At 38.4% G+C, this 19690-nt stretch overlaps 1 protein-coding gene across 1 annotated transcript in view; it reads left to right on the top strand.

Moving 5' to 3' along the window:
• Positions 1 to 19440, top strand: part of WIF1 (WNT inhibitory factor 1) — a 67137-nt gene extending 47697 nt beyond the window's left edge. Inside the window, exons 4-10 of the mRNA XM_012661552.1 lie at positions 2429 to 2569; positions 3536 to 3631; positions 4596 to 4691; positions 8578 to 8673; positions 14906 to 15001; positions 15501 to 15596; positions 18585 to 19440. Of these exons, the coding sequence (XP_012517006.1) occupies positions 2429 to 2569; positions 3536 to 3631; positions 4596 to 4691; positions 8578 to 8673; positions 14906 to 15001; positions 15501 to 15596; positions 18585 to 18715 (752 nt within the window). The 3' untranslated portion in view covers positions 18716 to 19440. The remainder of the gene's footprint in view (positions 1 to 2428; positions 2570 to 3535; positions 3632 to 4595; positions 4692 to 8577; positions 8674 to 14905; positions 15002 to 15500; positions 15597 to 18584) is intronic.
• Positions 19441 to 19690: the final 250 nt, after the last annotated feature.

Genomic DNA, 19690 nt, shown 5'->3' with positions numbered 1-19690 from the left:
AGGTGAGACTTTTCCACCTGGGCTGAAGGAATTTTTAATGTGTTCATTTTTAACTTGAAGCCAAATTTGTCAAGTTGGAATTATTCTGTAAAAATAAAATGAGCAAAAATTTTAATCCTAGAATGTGTTAGATCTTTAAAAGATGAAAGAAGGAAAATAGTTCATGTTAATAATAACAGCAATCGGATATAATTTTAGATTGGTAAAATAATTCTTAGAGATATCATTTCAGTTGGTTTACGAAGAAAAATGAAGAAACTACATCTTTTGTTATCTGCCAAGATTGCTTGCAGTTTTACCATTCAAAAATAAAAAGACTGTTTCTTTCGCATCTGGCACAATTTGGTGTAACTGTGCTGTATGCGTGAATGTTTTGATAAGACTTTTTCAAATGAAAGACATTTTTGATGGTGTCTAAAAACATTACACTTTTTTTTAAACTTTCAAATAAAAGAACTTTTCACACAATTTTCTAAAATTATCTTGGTAATATTATTATTAGCCTTGGCCAAATGAGGGAACTGAGGCCCAGAGAGTTTAACTAAGCTACCCCGAAATCAGTGGGTCATAGCAAGTGCAATTCTCTACCTGATCCTTGTTTTAAACATGAGACAATATTCCAAGGTGACATTTTTTTTATGTACCTCTTGTAAAATTAAAATATGTGCAAATTAGAGATAGAGGGATTATAAAAGTCAATACTCAAAGAATCCAGTAGTTGCAGACCCAAAACAAACACTGCAGCTGCTTTCAATTCCAAGTTAAGTCTGTGGCTTTAAACATGTCAATTTCTACTTTATTTTTCTAGATTTTTAAATGATTAAAATATTTTACTATAATAAAACATCTTCAAAATAGATCACTGAAACATAAGCTCCATAAGAACGAGGTTTTTTGTTTGTTTTGTTCACTAAAGTATCCCCGGTGCTCAGAACAGTGACTAGCACATGGTAAACATGCAATAAATAATGCTTGCATGGAATGGACGAACCCTTGTATTTTGACCCAAATTTGTATTCACTCATTTAAAGGGAAAGGTTAACCTTGAAAACCCTAATGAAAGTCACTTATGGTGTGTTTTCCTTGTTGAACTTTCTATTAGATTTTGCATCCTCAATGTTTTTCCCTGGGATTGTTCAGAGCCGTATTTTTTAGCATCACTACAGGCCAAGAACTCTGTGAACACAGTCCTGAACACTGACAATGCCAAAGCCTTGAGAGGGGTTTTTGGTTGCCAAGCACGTTAAGAAGATTGTATGACCAGCTTGTATGCAATGCAGACCGAGTTCTACTTCGTTTCTTCTCATAAACCTAGGGAGAAATTTAATAAACACTCCAAGGAGAAAGGATTTGTCTTGGCTTGATATGATTTTCCCAAGCTTGGCAGTAACCATAACCTCCTACGCAGAAACAAAATGAAGCAAAATTTCACATGTACACCTATCAGCAATATCTCTTTGTATTTGTATGGAAGACCTATCGTCTAGTGGATGAGTTAGATCATTCTTTCCCAGTGGATATGTTATGATCATCCAGTAGATCTTGGAAATTTACATAATCAATCTCTCAGCCAGTAGTCACATCTGATTTACCCAGTTCCACCCAATGACCTGTGAGTATTCCACAATGGGCTGCCTCCTTGCCCTCTTTGTACAGCAATTGCTATTCCCAGTCCCTGCTTTGTGGATTCATTGTCAGCACCTGCACACACCAAGTCATCGTTAGACTCAAAAGAAAGAAGTGGCTTCTCTTTAGGAACCTAAACCATTAGATATAAGCCTATCCATGAGATTATTTCATCACGCCAAACTCTCTTCTAGATCCCCAAAGTACAGAGACTTCTTCATATGAACAAATAGCCTGAGAAAATATTAACTTCATTAATTCAGTCCAATGATTGAAGTCTAGTTTGAGTTGTAAAATATTTTCAGAGAAGGTATTTCGTCACTTTCAAGTACACAGAGTAAAAATAACCAGTGGGATATTGCTCACAGGACTTTATTTAATGGATTATGATATATTGATTTCTAGTTCTTTGGGGATTATATGGAAGCTGGGGAAGATGCCCACAAAGTTTCTTCCCCTCATTAATCAATCTATGCTTATTTTTTGGATCTTTAATTTCCAGAGAAAATATTTTTTTTCAAGATAGTAAGAACTCAAACTATGAACAAAATATTCCCAATTCCATATTAGTGAAGTACAAGTTAATGACAGTCATTCATTCTTTCTCCACCAAGCGTGAAACACAAGTTCCGTGAAGAATGTCCTAATGATTAAAATACGGTTCATAATCCAGTGGAGATACAAGAAAGTCAATGCAATGTTAACATTTTGCTTTGTTCTTTGTCTCTCTTCCCAGGATTTCTGCAAAACTGGATTCAACTAGATAAACTCTTTCTCCATCCTTTCTCTCTTTTTCTTTTAGTTGTTCAAGTTGGTTTCCCATGTCTTGGAAAACAAGACGGGGTGGCAGCCTTTGAAGTGAATGTGATTGTAATGAATTCTGAAGGCAACACGATCCTCCAGACGCCTCAAAATGCTATCTTCTTTAAAACATGTCAACAAGGTAAGTATTGACAGTGATTCAAGAAAGAGCTCATAATACTTCTGGGTGTGATTTGAGCAAACATTTATATATATAGTTTTTTAGAATAATCATTGTATAACCACACCAACAGGAGGAGGGGTGGTAAACACAGGATTCAGTAACAGTGCTAAGACAGGTTTTCTCTGGCTTTGACCCCACTTACAATTTTAGGAACTCCAACACCCCTTGTAAAGACTCTCTCTTCTTCCTTGCTTTTCACTCCTCCAGCACAATCTTTGGGAGTCTCCAGTGATCGATTCTCACCTGTGGTCATGAAATTCCCCTTTTCTTGCTCTGGTTCCTCATAGCAAAGTTGCCAGTCATTACCAGCCTTTCCCAGCTATCAGAGGCAACACTACCCATACCCCCTGCCAGCAGCTTGGTGCTGCTCACGTCGAGGGAGGACAGGGTGCCACCATCATGCCAGTGATCTCTGCCGGGGCAAGGCTTCAGCACTTCCCCACCACACCCCACTGCCCATTTGGACATGAAGCCCTGCTCCTTTCTTACCTCCATACAAGCTTCTCCAGCACAACATTTAAGCTCTGGAGCTTTTCAATGCTCTAAGGGTATATCAAAAAGTCATCCTACCCCTCTGAATGTGAATATCGAAGGCAGTATCATTCATTCTATTACAGTGTGAATTTAACGAGGTATAGTAGATGGATAGGTGGGGATGAATGCAGAATAAAACTTGCTTTACCTTCTTCCATGATCCCCCTACTGTTGGAAACAGGATAGAGAGAGGCAAAATTATGCTTTGAAGATTTAGTGAAATCCACGTGTTATAGGGAGAATGAAGTAAAAGTATAGGTATAGGTATTCAATCAATTACCACAATTGGTGGACTGGAATAAAAATGACCACGCATGTCTCATGCTGGCTGTAATTCACCCACCGTGATTTCAAGGGTGTCCATATAAGCCTTGTTTCTCTTTGGTGAAGCTGAGTGCCCAGGAGGGTGCCGAAACGGAGGCTTTTGTAACGAAAGACGTGTCTGCGAGTGTCCTGATGGATTCTTCGGCCCTCACTGTGAGAAAGGTAAAGAACAGAGCGTTGACTTCTCTTGCCTGCTTCCTGATGAACATGGACGTCACACAGGAGCCCCACGTGACTTTTTAACATCTGAAATTATTTTTCTGGTCCCATTATAAGGGTGAAACTTTTTAAAAAGCCACAGAAGAGCTATTGAAAGTATTTCTTCTAGGAGTAGTTTCCTGTTAAATCCAATTGTGGTGACAGGGGCAGAGAACTTTGGTGCAATGTCTCCACTTTTGTGGCCATTCCTCATACCCCACTCCACTATTATATGTGCTGTACTTTGGCATAATTTTATGAAAGTTTTGAGGTTTCTTTCCTCTGCTTAAGTTGGGTTTAAAAAGCTATTGATCTGAAATTTTTCCAATGAAAAGTATCTTTATTCACAATTAAGACCACATCTGAGTTATGAAGTTGTGATAAGGCAAAAAAAAAACAGGATAAAAATCATTTGTTTAGTATGTACATCTATTTCAGGGAAATTACTTTTAAGACAATTATATGAAAAAAAGAGATAAGCAAGAAAATGGGTATTTATCATAAGATGCTTAAATACTAAGAGTTTATTTGACCAGAGTAAGCAAAATAATTTTCATCTTTAAGAAATAAAAATATTTAAATTTTTTCTTCATTGCACTGATCTTGGAATTGGAAGATGAAGGAAATAGAGCAGAGAGAAAATATTTCGTTTTAAGAAGATCACATCTTAGTCAAAATGATTCTGGGAAATATTTAATCAGGCATTCAACTGGAACAAATTCAAAAGTCTTTTCTAAGAACTTGATTGAGATTGACAAATATCACAGAATAATGCTTAATATAGCAAACTTGTATTTCTGAAGAGTGACCATTTTAGAGTCAACCACAAAGCTTGAAAATGCAGGCCTGTCCTATTATTGACATTTCAAAATGGTCCTGCTCCAAAATCCAGTTTGGCCTTGATCAGGGTTCTCTCTCTCCCCGTAAGCCCTGTGCACTCCACGATGTATGAATGGCGGCCTTTGTGTGACTCCTGGTTTCTGCATCTGCCCACCTGGATTCTACGGAGTCAATTGTGATAAAGGTAACAGTTTCTTTTTAAAAACAAAGTTGTTTCTATGTTTAAAATGTTTGATTAGAATAAGTATACTTAATATGTTATCACTTTTTATAACAGCTCTGTAAATAAGGTATATCACTTAGGGTAAAGATGGCTGCTATAATCACTTAAACTCCAATTTTAGTGTAGCTTAACACAGCAAAGTTTATTTTGACTCACAGAATGCTTCAGTGCAGGAATACCTGATCAGAGAGCAGGGCAGTTCTTCTCCATGCAGACTCAGGGGCCCAGGCACCATCCATCTGTGGTCCTACCTAGAGCTTTGGAGCTATCTAGGTTCCGCCAATAAGCAGTGACATATTGGAGTAGCAACTGCTGAAAACAAAAATCAAAGAAGCCCTGGCCCAGAAGTGACCCACAAAACTTCCACACCTATTCCATGGGTAGGAATTAGCTTCATGGTTCTACCTGGATGCAGACAGAAGAAATGTTGTCCCTGGCTGGACAGCTGTCTCCCACTGACAATTTGTGTTATGGGAAGGGAACACAAATTTTGGGGAATAATTATCTATCTGTAACACATAGAATTTTGGAATGTCCTAACTCAGTTTCGTGGGTGAGCTTCTAAGGCTAAAATTAAACAATCTGCTCTAAATTGCCTGACCTACAAGTTTACTGACTTCCAATTCAATACTCTGCTCACAGATCACATCCCTGAGAGATCAAGTTCTTCCTTCTTAACATTGCAGCAATATAACCTGATTTTAGTGATTCAAACTTGGCCCTAAAGTATTATTGAATGATTCATACTCTTTGCAAGATACCTGTCTATTTTGCCCAGTTCACATCTTTTAAGTGGAAAAAAATTAAAAAATATCCCTGCAACGTATGTATATTTAATAAAGTTATCCTTGTGTCCAAAATGCTAATTACATGAATAGAGCATTGTTATTTGTTAATAAATACATGCATTTAAATAGAATGATAAATTTTGTTTTTGAGAAATGTCTCTTTAGTGGTCACTCAGTATCAAGTAAGATTGGCAGGCGAGAATTCTACCACTGAACCACCAATGCTTATCAAGTAAGATTGGAATCAGAAGTTTTGTTTTAAAGAAAGGAAAGCTAAAGGAAAGAGCCCTCAGCATGAGTCAGAATAATAACTTATGGTTTCTGCTATTTTATAGTATACAAAGTACTTTCATACAATTGTCTGATTTTACTCTCCATGACCTTCTGAGATATGTAAAGTATTATCCATCTCATTCCCAGATAAGCAAAATGAGGTTTATAGAACTTGAGTAGCTTGACCCAAATTCACATCTTCCACGGTACCATGTTGCCACCCAGGCTACCTCATTCAGGTCTCGGTTCCTCCACGAGTGACTCTGCATCTGGCAGATAATTTCTCTCCGGGTCATGCTTTTTCTTTCCTTTTTTTTCTTTTTTTCTGTTTTTTGTTTTTTTAGGCAGTTCAAAGGAAGCATGTGGGTCATGCTTTTTCTACCTCTAAACTTGGAATTAAGTTTCAACCTTCCCGTCCGTCGCTCCTGAGCTATAGGTGATAGAGACATTGAGATAATATGTGAATGCATTTCCACCTTTTCCTTAAAGTGGTCTTAGAAAACTATAGCATTGATTTAAAACCATTTTTAAAGTGCATATTCATAAAATTTCATAATGGCACTGATAACAATTAACAGCCAGTGAGTTAAATTCTTCATTGTGAATCTTTTTATATGTATAAATTCAGCATTCAGCATATCTGTGATTTTAAAACTAGTATTTTCTAGCAGCAGAATTGAACTCATATTATCTCAAAACTATAAGAAATAAAGCAAATCCTTTATTTGCTTTATTTTGGATGAAGAACTCATGTATTCACAGGTTTAAAGAGATCATTTTTGAGGCCTGCTTACGTACATGTGGCCATTAGTGATGTTGTTTGCACATTGAAGTGTCAATTGCAATGTTTTTCTAGTGTTATGGTGGCACAAACACTGCGTGGTCACTGCTGAAGGAATCTATCTATATTCCAGTCCACTTTACATTTTGTAATATTTTATCTTTCAAAAGAAAGATCTTCCTACTACTAATTTTTTAAAAAATTCATTTGGAAGGTCTTTTGAAATTCCACTTGTTCTCACTGGAGAATCTGGGAACATTTAGAAATGATATTTTTTACTACATCAATGAAAAGATGTTTTTAGTATCCAAGAGGGAGTATGGAGCTTCTGAAAAATGGTTTAATTATTGGCATGGAGCTGGACCTTAGCACTATATATTTGAACAAATATTAAAGAATAACTTTCATTGGCCCTTGATACATCTATCCCAAACTCTAGGAACTGAGTTGTTAAGCATTGGCCAGTATACCCTCAGCCCCAGGAAGAGAGACTTATTGTCTCTGGCTTATTTCTCTAGTTAAGAATCATTACACAACAGAAATGTAGAGAAGCTTGGTCATGATAGTAAAATGTTAAATAAGAACTAAGAGTGTGGCCAAATTATATAACCAGTGTTATCAAATTCTATAACTTTCAATTAAGCTACTTTCAATTAAGGTTCATTGCATTCTACACAGCAGTAAGGGACAGGACCCACAGGGCACAGGCCAAGTGGGCACTGATCCAAACGTTTTGTCATCTCCTCTTATCCCCAGGAGAAACAGGGACAAGTGGGGAGACAGAACACACACAAACAACTCTCCAGCCCTAGCAATACGAGCAGCAAGTAGCAAAGAGAAGGCCCCGAGAGCTGGTTCTCCTAAACCCTAAATCCTACACTGAAATTCTGCTGGTCCCTTTACAAGAGGCTTGATTTTACCAAAGCAAGTACAGCATTGCCTTAAGCTGGGAGATACTTGTGATTTTAAACACAAAGATTATCATTTAAGAAGCATGATATTCACAGACCATTTTACTTGGACTTTTTTCCACAAAGAAAGCATACACTTATAACTTTTGGATTTCCTTTCTGATTTTCCTACTGGAAGCTTTCTTTAGCTTTTGTTCATCTATAGCCAATTTTGGCCTGTTTTATATGGGATAAGAACAAATAGATCATATAACTGGAATTGCTAAAAACTCAAGCTCTAAGTTTAATTTCCTTTACAGAATGAGCCAACTTGTCTATTTTTAGATATTTCCTCTCCTCTGTCCCCATTTCTTTGTCTTCCCTCTATTTTAGGTGGCAGTGAGCAGTGACATTGCAGAAATTGACACCAAAGAGAGGGTGTAGGATGAATCTCAAACAGTATGATTACCCCCTAGTTAATATGTCCAACTTCGTCCTCCCTCCAGCTCCTGCTGCTGCCACCTCCCTACCTGTGGGATCTCATGAGGGCTACAGTCTGTCCTTTTTCTGAATATAATCACTCCTTTGTCCAAATGCCATAAAAGTCTATCTTTTAAAAATCCCGTTAGGTAAGATGAATCTCTGTTCATCTGATTCTGAAAGAAATTTGCTTTCTCCTTTGTCGGATCCTGATATTTGTGGCTTCTCTCCCTTTTATCTGTTCCAGAATAAGTCTTCTCCTCTTTACTCTTCTTTTATCCTCCAACTTGATGTTTACCAAAACTATTGGGGGGGGGGGGGTTATAGCATTCTTCTCCTTTTAAGGACATAGATATTTACAAGAAAATAAGAAAGATAATTTTTTATGCACTGTGCCTTTCTTCAGTAAGATGTACACTCTTAGGCATGGGCAGTATATTATGTGTATGGAATGTTCTGGAATCTGTGAATGGTCAAGCAATTAGTTACAATTTTGTATTTGTAAAGTGGATTACTTTATTAAGTAAATGGGTAAATTTAGCAGATGCTGAAGAAATAGCAGCTCACTTTAAGTGACGTTTTTGTTCAATTGAACCTACTGTATCATGCAACACCCCCGTTGTTCCTTCTAACAGCAAACTGCTCAACCACCTGCTTTAACGGAGGGACCTGTTTCTACCCTGGAAAATGTATTTGCCCTCCGGGACTAGAGGGAGAGCAGTGTGAAATAAGTGAGTATTATTGACTTTCTGAATTCTCTTTGGTTTTGGGGGACCTTAGAAACCTCATCTCACCCCTTCCTTTTAATCAAGGAGGAATCTGAAGCCCAGAGAAAATGCATAGCTTGTCTAAGGTCTTAGGCCATTGATTCAACTGCCACTTATTTTGGCTAAAGGTGGGACAAAGAGTGACATAGTTCACCTCAGAGGACTCAGAACAAATGCCCTCTGACTTGGTTATGTCTGGGTTTGGATTATTTGGTGTGATATATTGTTCCTCGTTAGTAATTTTGTCCCCTCCTCATTATGCGGGGCCCATAGCTTCAGCCTAGAAATGTAGACCAGAGCTTTGAGCCAGCTGGGCCCCGTTCACCTACCTGCAGGCGTAGAGGAATTCTTTCTGCCTCTCACCGCCAGATATCCTAAACTAGACTGAGCTTAATAACCCCTCTAAGAGAAAAGAATAGACCCAAGAAAAAGGAGAAAAAAAGGTGCACAGCAATAAAAGGGAATGAACTAATAGAACACACAGCAGGAATGAATCACACAGACATTATGTTAAGTGAAATGAGACAGCCACGAAAAAGTAGCTACTTGTGTGATCCCATATTTTTGAAGTTCAAGAACAGGCAAAACTAGTGGATGATGGTGAAAACTAGAATCACAGTTAGGGCACAAAGGAACTTTCTGGGGTGCTGAATATGTTCTATATCTTGATTGGTGAAGTGTCACCTGAGTGTTTATGTAAAAAAAAAATAATTAAGCTGTAAACTTAAGATTAGTGTACATTATGCCTCACTCACTATATGTTTGTCATGCTGCAATACCAAAAAGTTAAAATGTAAGATGGACTGTGGTAATCATTGTTTGGGGAGTCAATATACCAAACTGCTTGTCCTGGCGCTGCCACCTACCAGCCATGCCAGTGGCCTCAGTGAGTCACGTAACCTCTCTATTAAACTCAGAAATGAGCCAACCCTATCCTAGACTCCTTTGTGACCCAGAAGACAGACAGCACCAAAGTGCATGGCTGGAGGGAGCAAAAGGAATGTGAGCATGACCCTTGAGGGTGCCATGTCCCTGCCTTTCTTGATGTGCGTCAAGGGAAACTTGGTCAGCATTCCCATATCCAGCTATGGTAGCTGTAAAACACCACTGTGTTTGGTACAGCCATAGTTTCTGAAATTGCAGTGGGTTTAAAATTGAATAACACTAAGTTTCTATTTTAACTTTCAACCTCTAATTTATTTGTGGGTTTGTGTACTTTAATGAGCAGTAGATGAAGTAACCATTTTTTATAGAGTTCAAATGAAATACCTCTAAAGTTTCCATAGAACGTGTAATTGATTGTCTGGATGTGGTTTCTATTCTTATTAATTACCCTTTCCTGATAAAGATATCTCTGAAATAACTCCCCTCACTTCTCTCCCTGTACTTACTCTCAGACTTTGCACACTCATTGGTTCATGTTTATGAATCTTTGTTCACCGGCTCATTTTTTTAATGCCCTTTCATGCCCTTAGGTTTATGAACTTTCCATTGGCAGAGATGATGTTTTTCATTCTTGGTTTTTTTGTTGTTTTGTTTTTTCTAACTGCACCAAAAATGTGGGTTTTTGAAAGGTCCCTGATTGCCCCTACCACAGGTTTTATTCAAATCCTTTTAGGAACTTTCCTGTTTTTACAACAGGAAGCACATTACCAGGAAAACACGGAAATGGGTCTTGAGTTGAAAAGTGCCTCTAAAAGTATAGAGGCAAAAACATGTAACTGAATCATGTATTCTCATTTTTTAATTAAGATATAACTCACATACCACATAATTCAACATTTTAAAGTATATCATTCAGTATATTCACAAAGTTTTACAGCCATCACCTCTATCAAATTCTGGAACAACTTATCATCCCCAAAAGGAAGCCTGTACCTATTAGCGGTCACTCCCCATTCCCCTCTCCCCCAAGACCCTGGAAACCACTAATCTGCTTTTTGTCTCTTTAGACTTGCATATTCTGAATATTTCACATAAACGGAATCATGTAATATATAGTATTTTGTGTCTGGCTTCTTTCACTTAGGTTCATCCTAAGGTTTTTAAGGCTTCCCCATGTTGTAGCATATATCAGTACATCATTCCTTTTTATTGCTGAGTGATATTCCATCGTATGGATACACCACATTTTGTTCATTCATTCATCAGTTGATGGACATGTAGATTGTTTCTACTTTGGGACTATTCTGAATAATGCTGTATAAACATTTGTGTGCACGTTTTTTGTGTGGTCATAAGTTTTTGTTTCTTTTGGGTATATACCTAGGGGTGGAATTGCTGGGTCTTATGGTAATAACTTTTTTGAGGAACTGCCAGACCATTTTCTAAAGTGGCTACACCATTTTACATTCCCACTAGCAATGCCTGAGGGTTCCAGTTTCTCCATATTCTTACCAATACTCATTATTATCTGTTTTTTAATGAAATATGTATTCTGATGTCATTTTTATTTCTCCTGATTTCTATCAAGAATGATACCTTCTCAAACTTCCTTCCCACTTGATTGTGAGATATGCTTGCATGTTAACAAATAAAACCATGGTTAAAGGGATCTGGGTGTGTGCATTCTTCTTGTTATTTAAGGCTCGTGGGTTCCTCAAGAATATTTAATAAACCTTCAGTTAAAAAGACCACACAAATTATTTATATTGTATTATAAATGGATTTTTGAAATAACTTAGTGGGTTCTTCTTATTATAAAAGTTTTTAGTATAAAATATTCTCTGTAAAAAATTTAGAATATTGGAGAAAACAATTAAAAATCACCTATAATCTTAAGACCTATAGATGACAATTGTTGGCATTTGTTGTAAACCAATTTTATCTTTTTTCTTCCTGTACAAATTTAAGTTATCCCACAATTAGAAAGGTGGAGGAAGTTTAATGTCTTTATTTTGTCAATATCTTATTTCATTTTTCTCATAGGGACTTATCCGCTGGTTATAATAAAAATGCTAACTGTTTAAACTTAGTCAAATCTTATTTGTTTCCAGGCAATGTTTAGTCTCTTTAGGTAAAAATGTGCAGTATCTCAGGCTGACTCAGTTTACCAAAACCCAATGGACAGAATTTGCTTGCAAACTATTTTCAGGAAAAGGTAGTCAATATTAAAGATACTTATAGGATTCTGAATTTTAAAGCAATCAGATCTTCAAGAATTTTGGCTCCTAGAGTCTGTGACCTAGCTGTGGCCTTCTAATGTCTAATGTCTCCTGCAGCCACATTTCTGTTGTGTAACCAGGAGAGAACATCCTCCTTCCTGGTTATGGTGAACAAGGGCCCTCACTTCCCTCTTGCCAAGAAAACAGAAAGACCTGTGGAGTCAGTGAAAAGATTCTCCCCACCAGTCACTGTCTGCATTGTCTCCAATTGCCAAATTTACCCCTCATAGAGCATGGGAAAATTTGGGCTCACCAAGTATTTCACATAAAAGTACTCCACCTTTTCTGCCATATAATGATCATCTCATATCTTCCTTTCTTGAAAAAACCCAGTGCATTGTAGAGTACTGTGATATGATCCAATTTTGTGGATATGTTGTGGTTAGGTGTTTCTTTGATGCAAATGGAAATTTGGATTTAGATATTCCTTTCCTTTAGGTAAGAGCGGAGATCTTAACTAAATAGTAAATGGTATTCTTATATCCACACCTAGCAAAAAGGACTCTTTTGGATTTTTAATGGTGGATGAAAAGGTGATATTCTATTATTAAGGTTGTTTCAATACCTGTTCTAGAACACCCCTGCTTCAAAGTCTAATGGTATCCCAGGTTTGTGAGAGACCCTAACATCCCAATATTGTTATGTCTATATTGTCTTCACAATGACTAAATTCTGCTTTGGTCTATTTATATATGAAGAAGGTCTTTTTAGGTAAGTAAAAAGAGAAAGTGTTTTTAGTAAAATGATTTTCATATGCGATTTACTTCATGTTTGTCAAGAATACTGCTTGTCTGTAAAATATATGATAGTTTACTGCTTCCGAAGCTTTCTCTGGTGCTCGACACAGGGGCTTACACCTGTAGTCCCAGCACTCTGGGAGGCTGAGGTGGGAGGATCACTTGAGCCCAGGAGTTCGAGGCTGCAGTGAGCTAGGATTGTGCCCTTGCCACTGAATTCCCACCTGGGTGACAGAGACCTTGTTTCTGAAAAAAAAAGCTTTCTTTGGCTTTTTTTTTTTTTTTTAAAGGAGAGCTTTTACAAAAAGGAGGGCTTAAGAATGGAATTCGGGTTGGTTTAGGATAAAGATTTCATTACCTCTTCTCATGTACCCAGAGGCCTTTGTCATGAGTGTTCTGCTAAAGTGAAAAAAAAAAAAAAGAATAACAACAAAAACAATTCAAACTCCTTCACTACCAAAATCTAATGGCCATTTGCCCTTTATGGAACATCATTATGCCCATCACAGGATGTGGTTTCAGTTCTGGGTGAACAGTATTTTATCTTCCAGTTCTTCCAAAATTTCAGCCTTAGGATGGCAAATTCTAGATCACAGCGTGAGGATAAATAGCCTTTGGAGTAAGAAGGGAGAAAATTATTATGTACTTTTTACATCTAAGGCCCTATTCCAGCTCTAAATTTATGTAATTCAAAGATCTGTGGAAAACATTAGCAATATTCATTTTGCACAAAGAAATAAAAGCAAGATGTATCATTAGGGTCTAAGACATTCCAGGAAAATGCACAGCTGTGGTATCGGGCACCTTTTGTACCCTATGTCACGTCCTCTGAGCCAACCTTTCACTCCAGCCATGGTTACGGCAGCCTGTTTTGCACAGGTGTAAACAGACCACATCTCACTTAGCAGCTCCACACTTTTGCTTTCCACCCAGAGACTTCTCTGTATCCTGAATCCTTCCTTCTCTGAATCCTAAAACACACGCTACATCACACACTCACAACATGGAAGTGTAAGGAAGTTAGCCCATGGGCCATCCCTCAACCAGTGGGAGACAGATGCTGATGAATAAACACTCCCCTTTGCCTTCTTTGAGACAGCTCTAAGGTGCAGTCCATGTGGCTCCTCGGAAGGACCCGACAGGACAGAGCCCAGTTGCCCATAGTGGTGACTGACTCACAACACACTTTTTTGTAGCCTTTTCCTCCTTCACTCTTTCAGTCTTTCCATTCCACCACCCCATTCCTGTTTCCTAGGATCACTTCCCCAAATAAACTATCTGCAAGCAAGTCCTGCTTTCTGGACAATTCTAGGCTAAAATTTAAGTCATCAGGTATAGGTGTAGACCTGCTTTCAGAAAAAGTGACATTCAAAAATCAGAACTCAGAGAAAAGATCAGTTAGCAGAGGTCCCCAACCTTCAGTGAATTGTATAATTATTTCATTATATTTTACAATGTAATAATAATAGAAATAAAGTGCACAATAAATGTAATTCACTTGAATCATCCTGAAACCATCCCCTCCCGACACCCCGGTCAATGGAAAAATTGTCTTCCATGAAAACGGTCCCTGGTGCCAAAAAGGTTGGGGACCACCAATAGAGAGGATCGTTCATATCTTAATTTTTAGTACAGTATATCTTAAATTACCAGTGTTTATGAGTCACTTAAAAGCTTATTCTGGCTGGGCGCGGTGGCTCACGCCTGTAATCCTAGCACTCTGGGAGGCTGAGGCGGGAGGCTTGTTTGAGCTCAGGAGTTTAAGACCAGCCTGAGCAACAGCGAGACCCCGTCTCTACTGAAAAAAAATAGAAAGAAATTAGCTGGACAACTAAAAACATATATAGAAAAAATTAGCCGGGCATGGTGGCGCATGCCTGTAGTCCCAGCTACTCGGGAAGCTGAGGCAGGAGGATCGCTTGAGCCCAGGAGTTTGAGGTTGCTGTGAGCTACACTAACGCCACGGCACTCACTCTAGCCAGGGCAATGGAGTGAGACTCTGTCTCAAAAAAAAAAAGCTTGTTCTGTTTATTAAAAAGTAACATAAATACAACACTTTGGCAACACATTTATTGTGGAAGAAGACACATATCCAGAATCATAAGTAAAAGTATTAGCTTGTCCCTAAAATGGAACTCAAAAGATATAAAAGCTGGAGTAGATGTGAAATAAGTGGAAATAATTGCTATTTTACAGCATTTATCCTATCAAAGCCTTGTAATTCCTTTGAAAAATGTAATTACCGCTGAATGAGCCACAGCGTTCCTTGCTTATTTGCATTCTTCTCTTTTGCAGGCAAATGCCCACAACCCTGTCGAAATGGAGGTAAATGCATTGGTAAAAGCAAATGTAAGTGCTCCAAAGGTTACCAGGGAGACCTCTGTTCAAAGCGTAAGTACCCCACACACATAATCAATCAGGGTTAAGAGATAGTTAAGCTAGCAGTAGTCTCTTACTCATAACTTCTGTGCCTACTGCATGTTACCTAGACATCATGGTTAACCTTTCTTCACGACACATGTGCTTCCTTTATGTAAACCGAAGGCGTTACATGAAATCCATGCATGTAAAAAAATTTACACACACTCAACGCATGCAACTGAATGTTTTAACTATTAGAGGTTTCCTTAAGGAAAATAAATTTCCATTGCCCAGCAGTTTCAAAATCCTACTGAACATCTTTTGTGAATGAGAAACATCATGCTTAGCTTGAGATCAGTCTCAGGACTTTTTCAAAAAGTCCAAAATTGACTTACAGCTGGAGATTGACTTAGGGGAAAAAAAATTAGGGGATGAAGCCAAAACTAACACATTCTAAAGAACGGCAAGAAAAGCAGCTATGTAATTCTGTCAAAAAATGAAATATTCTTTTTACCTCCTTTGATTCTAGCTGTCTGCGAGCCTGGCTGCGGTGCACACGGAACCTGCCATGAACCCAACAAATGCCAGTGTCGAGAAGGCTGGCATGGAAGACACTGCAATAAAAGTAAGTGGGAGCCCAGCCAGGGAGGCAGCCTTTCCGCCTCTGTTTCTTGGCTCCAAAGGCTGATAGATAACCCATAACTCAGCCCTGCTTTCGTTTCATTAACAGCAACTTCTCCTTGTTTGCCTCTTCTCCCCCACACTTCCCTGCCCCTCTCTAACTTTGGAGTTTAGGCATTAGAGTGTAAAGAGTAATGCATCATTGTAAAATATCACCACATCTGTAAAATATCACCACATGTGTAATATATCACCACAAGTATTTTCTAGGTCAAATTAGTAATACAGGTTGGGTTGGGGTAATACAGTATGTTAGCTATGAAAGAAATGACAAGTGAAATTAAGATTTTTAAATCAAATGTAGAATCGGTATCTACTTGCCTCTGATTTTATAATTCAAGATTTATCAACTAGCATATAAAACATGAAGAGTTTTGCTTTTTAAAACCTATAAATTGTATCAGTTATAGTAAGTTTTAAATGACTTCTTTTGAGGCAAAGAAAAGGTTTATGAAGCCCTCTATGGGAGAGATGTTAGAATGGAGTTGCATTTTTTTCAAATTTACTGACTACCAAAAGTGAGCTAGCTATGTAGTTAAACCACTGGCCTTTTTATAGACGAAACGAAACTTGCTAAATTCATTGAGCATTAATTGGTGTCTCCTCTACACTAAGCATGAAGCCAGCCACTGGGGACACACCAGTACACACAGAAAAGGCCCTGCCTCTTCGAGTGCAGGTTCTAATGGGAGAGACAATTGGCAAATGAACAAAACAATGCAGTTTTAGTGTATCTGCCTGCTAGAACTTGGTCTTCTAAGCGTGGGCCCACTGACCATTTTGCTTTGAAGAAAGGAAGACTTCAGTCATATAATACTTTTCACTAACACAATTCCAAATTGTGTCTATCATATTATGTCTCCAAAATAATGAATACAAATCGATCAAATCACACATCAGATGTTTTTCTAGACCAGTGGTCTCCAAAGGGTGCTATATGCAACCCAGTGAATGTGGAAATTATCACTAAGGGAAAATACTAGTTTTTAAATATTTTTAAAATGTTATATGTATACATATTTACCACATAAATTTTAATATTAGTTTATTACAGTCTTTCTAACTTACAATTTTTCTTTATATTTTATAGTGTTTACATGTATGTAATTTCTATGTAGGTATACATCTTTGTTTACTTAAAGTAGATTTGTGTTTGGTCCAGGCTTCTCTAAGCCATTGATTTGATTCTTTTTCACCCACTGAATTGACTGGATGATTGATTAAACTGGCTTCAGGTAGGCACAGTTTAATAAGAGCAACTCCTCTAGAAAATAGCTCTTTACACGGTGGTAATAATGGTTGAATGGTATCCCCGCTAGGACATACTTACGGGGAGATCTTCTTGGGACTGAAAGACCTGTAGAGAACACCATTTCTGGAGCCATTTTGGAAAAGAGTAAACCAAACCCTTTATCCCACCCTCAACTGGATATAAGCCCCAAGTCTTGTCCCAGAATCACTTTAAAGTAACTTTCCAGAAGTCCTGGGGCATAGGGATGACCTCACGTCAGACCACACATCCCAAGACTCAGTTACCAAGGTCTTCTGGGACTCACATCTGGGACCTGGTGATCACCAAGAGTGATGGGGGCTGGGGGAAAGTGTTCCCTCTGAGCGCCCGGTCACTCTTCCAAGAGGCAAGTTAGAGGCCTCGTGTGGTAGAGATGAGCACTTTGGACAGGTCTGCCATCCTCTAAATAGTACCCCCACTCATACACCATGCTGCTGGAAAGCTTCTGCTGTCAGTGTGCCTCCTTCCAATCAAGGCTTGCATGCCAAGAAGATGCCCTGGTGCTTGATTAAAGTGCAACCGTGTTTCCCAGGAGAGGCCACCTAGCCATTTTGTATTAGCTAAGAGAATCGAGCTGAAAGAATGGGGTTTATTTTGTTTGGAGGGAGGTGACAAGGAAGCTCTGAAGCACAGAGTTGCGAGGTCCCAGGCACCCAGGCATCGTGGTGGGGAGGAGGATACTGGGGACAAATGTCCCTGCAGAGGCTCACCCTTGCCAGCAGGGAGGTGTGGGCTTCATGGGTGGCAGGCCAAGCAACATGGTAGGGATTTATTCCAGCACACTGTTGGCTCAGGTTTTGACCACTCCATGAGCTACTAGCCTACATACTCACAGTTCAAAGAATCACATTGAGGAGAAAAAAGTATTCTTTCTCAGCAGCTGTATAACGGCATGATTGCATTTTAAAACCACAAGGAACAAATGAATGCCGAACTTGACTCTGATGCACAGGGAGATGAAGGCAGATTTTTAAAATGCAATTTGCTGCCTTGGATCAGTTTTAGAAAATCAGACATGAATCACTGCCCCAAGCATCTCTCTAAGTTCACAAGTGGGAGGACGTGTTATCTTCCACTTAGAACCCAGCTAGAAACAGATAGATGCCCAAATCCCCACTGATAAGGGGTCGGTAGGTCTCTAACACGTATCATGGAAGTCCTTAATTCTTGCACTAGCCACACCTGATCATGTGATCTTTATATATGGAGTGGTTGTTATATTGAACTGGATCGATATGAGCCAGGCTGGTTTTGCAATGCAGTGAAAAGGATCCATGACCAGACCCTCTGCAGAAGCGTTCAACACTTCAGTGCTAGATCCTTCCCAGCTCTTGGGTGGAGAATATCCTTCCATTCAATTATATTCATCCAAACTTTGCATCAAGAGTTTCTGCATGGCCAAAATACACAGTGAGTGAGAAATCCTATGGAAGCCAGATTTGATGGAGTTAGTAAAATGAGGTTCTTTTAACAGAGATCTTGATCTTGTAACAGCTTTCTTTCAGGTAGCTTTTTGTGGTCACTACGGTCTTTCAGTCTGGGTTGAAAAGGCAAAATGGATTTCATTTGAATGGTTAATAATGAATCTGAAGAGCCTGTTTTTGTAGTTTCTTTTATTTTAAGCTGTGAATAATTTTGTAGGGTACGGAGCCAGCCTCATGCATGCCCTGAGGCCAGCAGGCGCCGGGCTCAGGCAGCACACGCACACGCCTTCACTTAAAAAGGCCGAGGAGGCGGGGCAGGATCCACCTGAATCCAATTACATCTGGTGAACTCCGACATCTGAAACGTTTTAAGTTACACCAAGTTCATAGCCTTTGTTAACCTTTCATGTGTTGAATGTTCAAATAATGTTCATTACACTTAAGAATACCGGCCTGAATTTTATTAGCTTCATTATAAATCACTGAGCTGATATTTACTCTTCCTTTTAAGTTTTCTAAGTACGTCTGTAGCATGATGGTATAGATTTTCTTGTTTCAGTGCTTTGGGACAGATTTTATATGATGTCAGTTGATCAGATTAAAAATTTGTCTTTTCAGTGTGTAGTTGGCAGATACTTTCAAAATTATAACGCATCCATGGTGTTGAGGGGCTGGGGAACATTAGAGAGGTTAAATTGGGCAAAAATGCATAAATCACGAGGGTTGGATAAAGCCGTTAATAGTGTTAAAGTTACAGCATTTCAGATTTTATTGTCATATATTTAGGTGTGTGTCACATTTTTTAATTGCCCTTATTTTTAAACTCTCAATGCAATATATTTTGACTTTACCATTCTTCCAGAGAATTCAGTATTAAAAAAAAAAATTACACTGTCGTAGTGGCATTTAAACAATATAATATATTGTAAACACAATGAAATAGGGAATATAATGTATGAACTTTTTGCATTGGCTTGAAGCAATATAATATATTGTAAACAAAACACAGCTCTTACATACATTTTATACTGTTTGTATGTATAAAAATAAAGGTGCTGCTTTAGTTTTCTGAATGTTGTATGGAGTGGTCTTTGCATGTGTTGTCTTGTGCAAATAAGTTAGTTGCCATTTAGTGGTAGTTAATACTTTGCAGTACCATAAAGAAGATATTCCATTCTCTGAACCTGCCGTAGCTTCCTAACCCCATCCGTCCCCCCGGCTCTCTGACTGTAGTCCCCCGCGCCACACCATACCCCGTTGTCTCTGCCTACAACACTGCTATTTATGTCAGGTCTCAGCTTAGTTGTCATTTCTCTCCAGGAG

The sequence above is a fragment of the Propithecus coquereli genome, unplaced genomic scaffold (genome assembly GCF_000956105.1).
Source record: "Propithecus coquereli isolate 6110/MARCELLA unplaced genomic scaffold, Pcoq_1.0 Scaffold72, whole genome shotgun sequence".
Lineage (NCBI taxonomy): Eukaryota > Metazoa > Chordata > Mammalia > Primates > Indriidae > Propithecus > Propithecus coquereli.
Note: the sequence above shows the minus strand (reverse complement) of the source record. Positions and strands in the feature narration are given on the sequence as shown.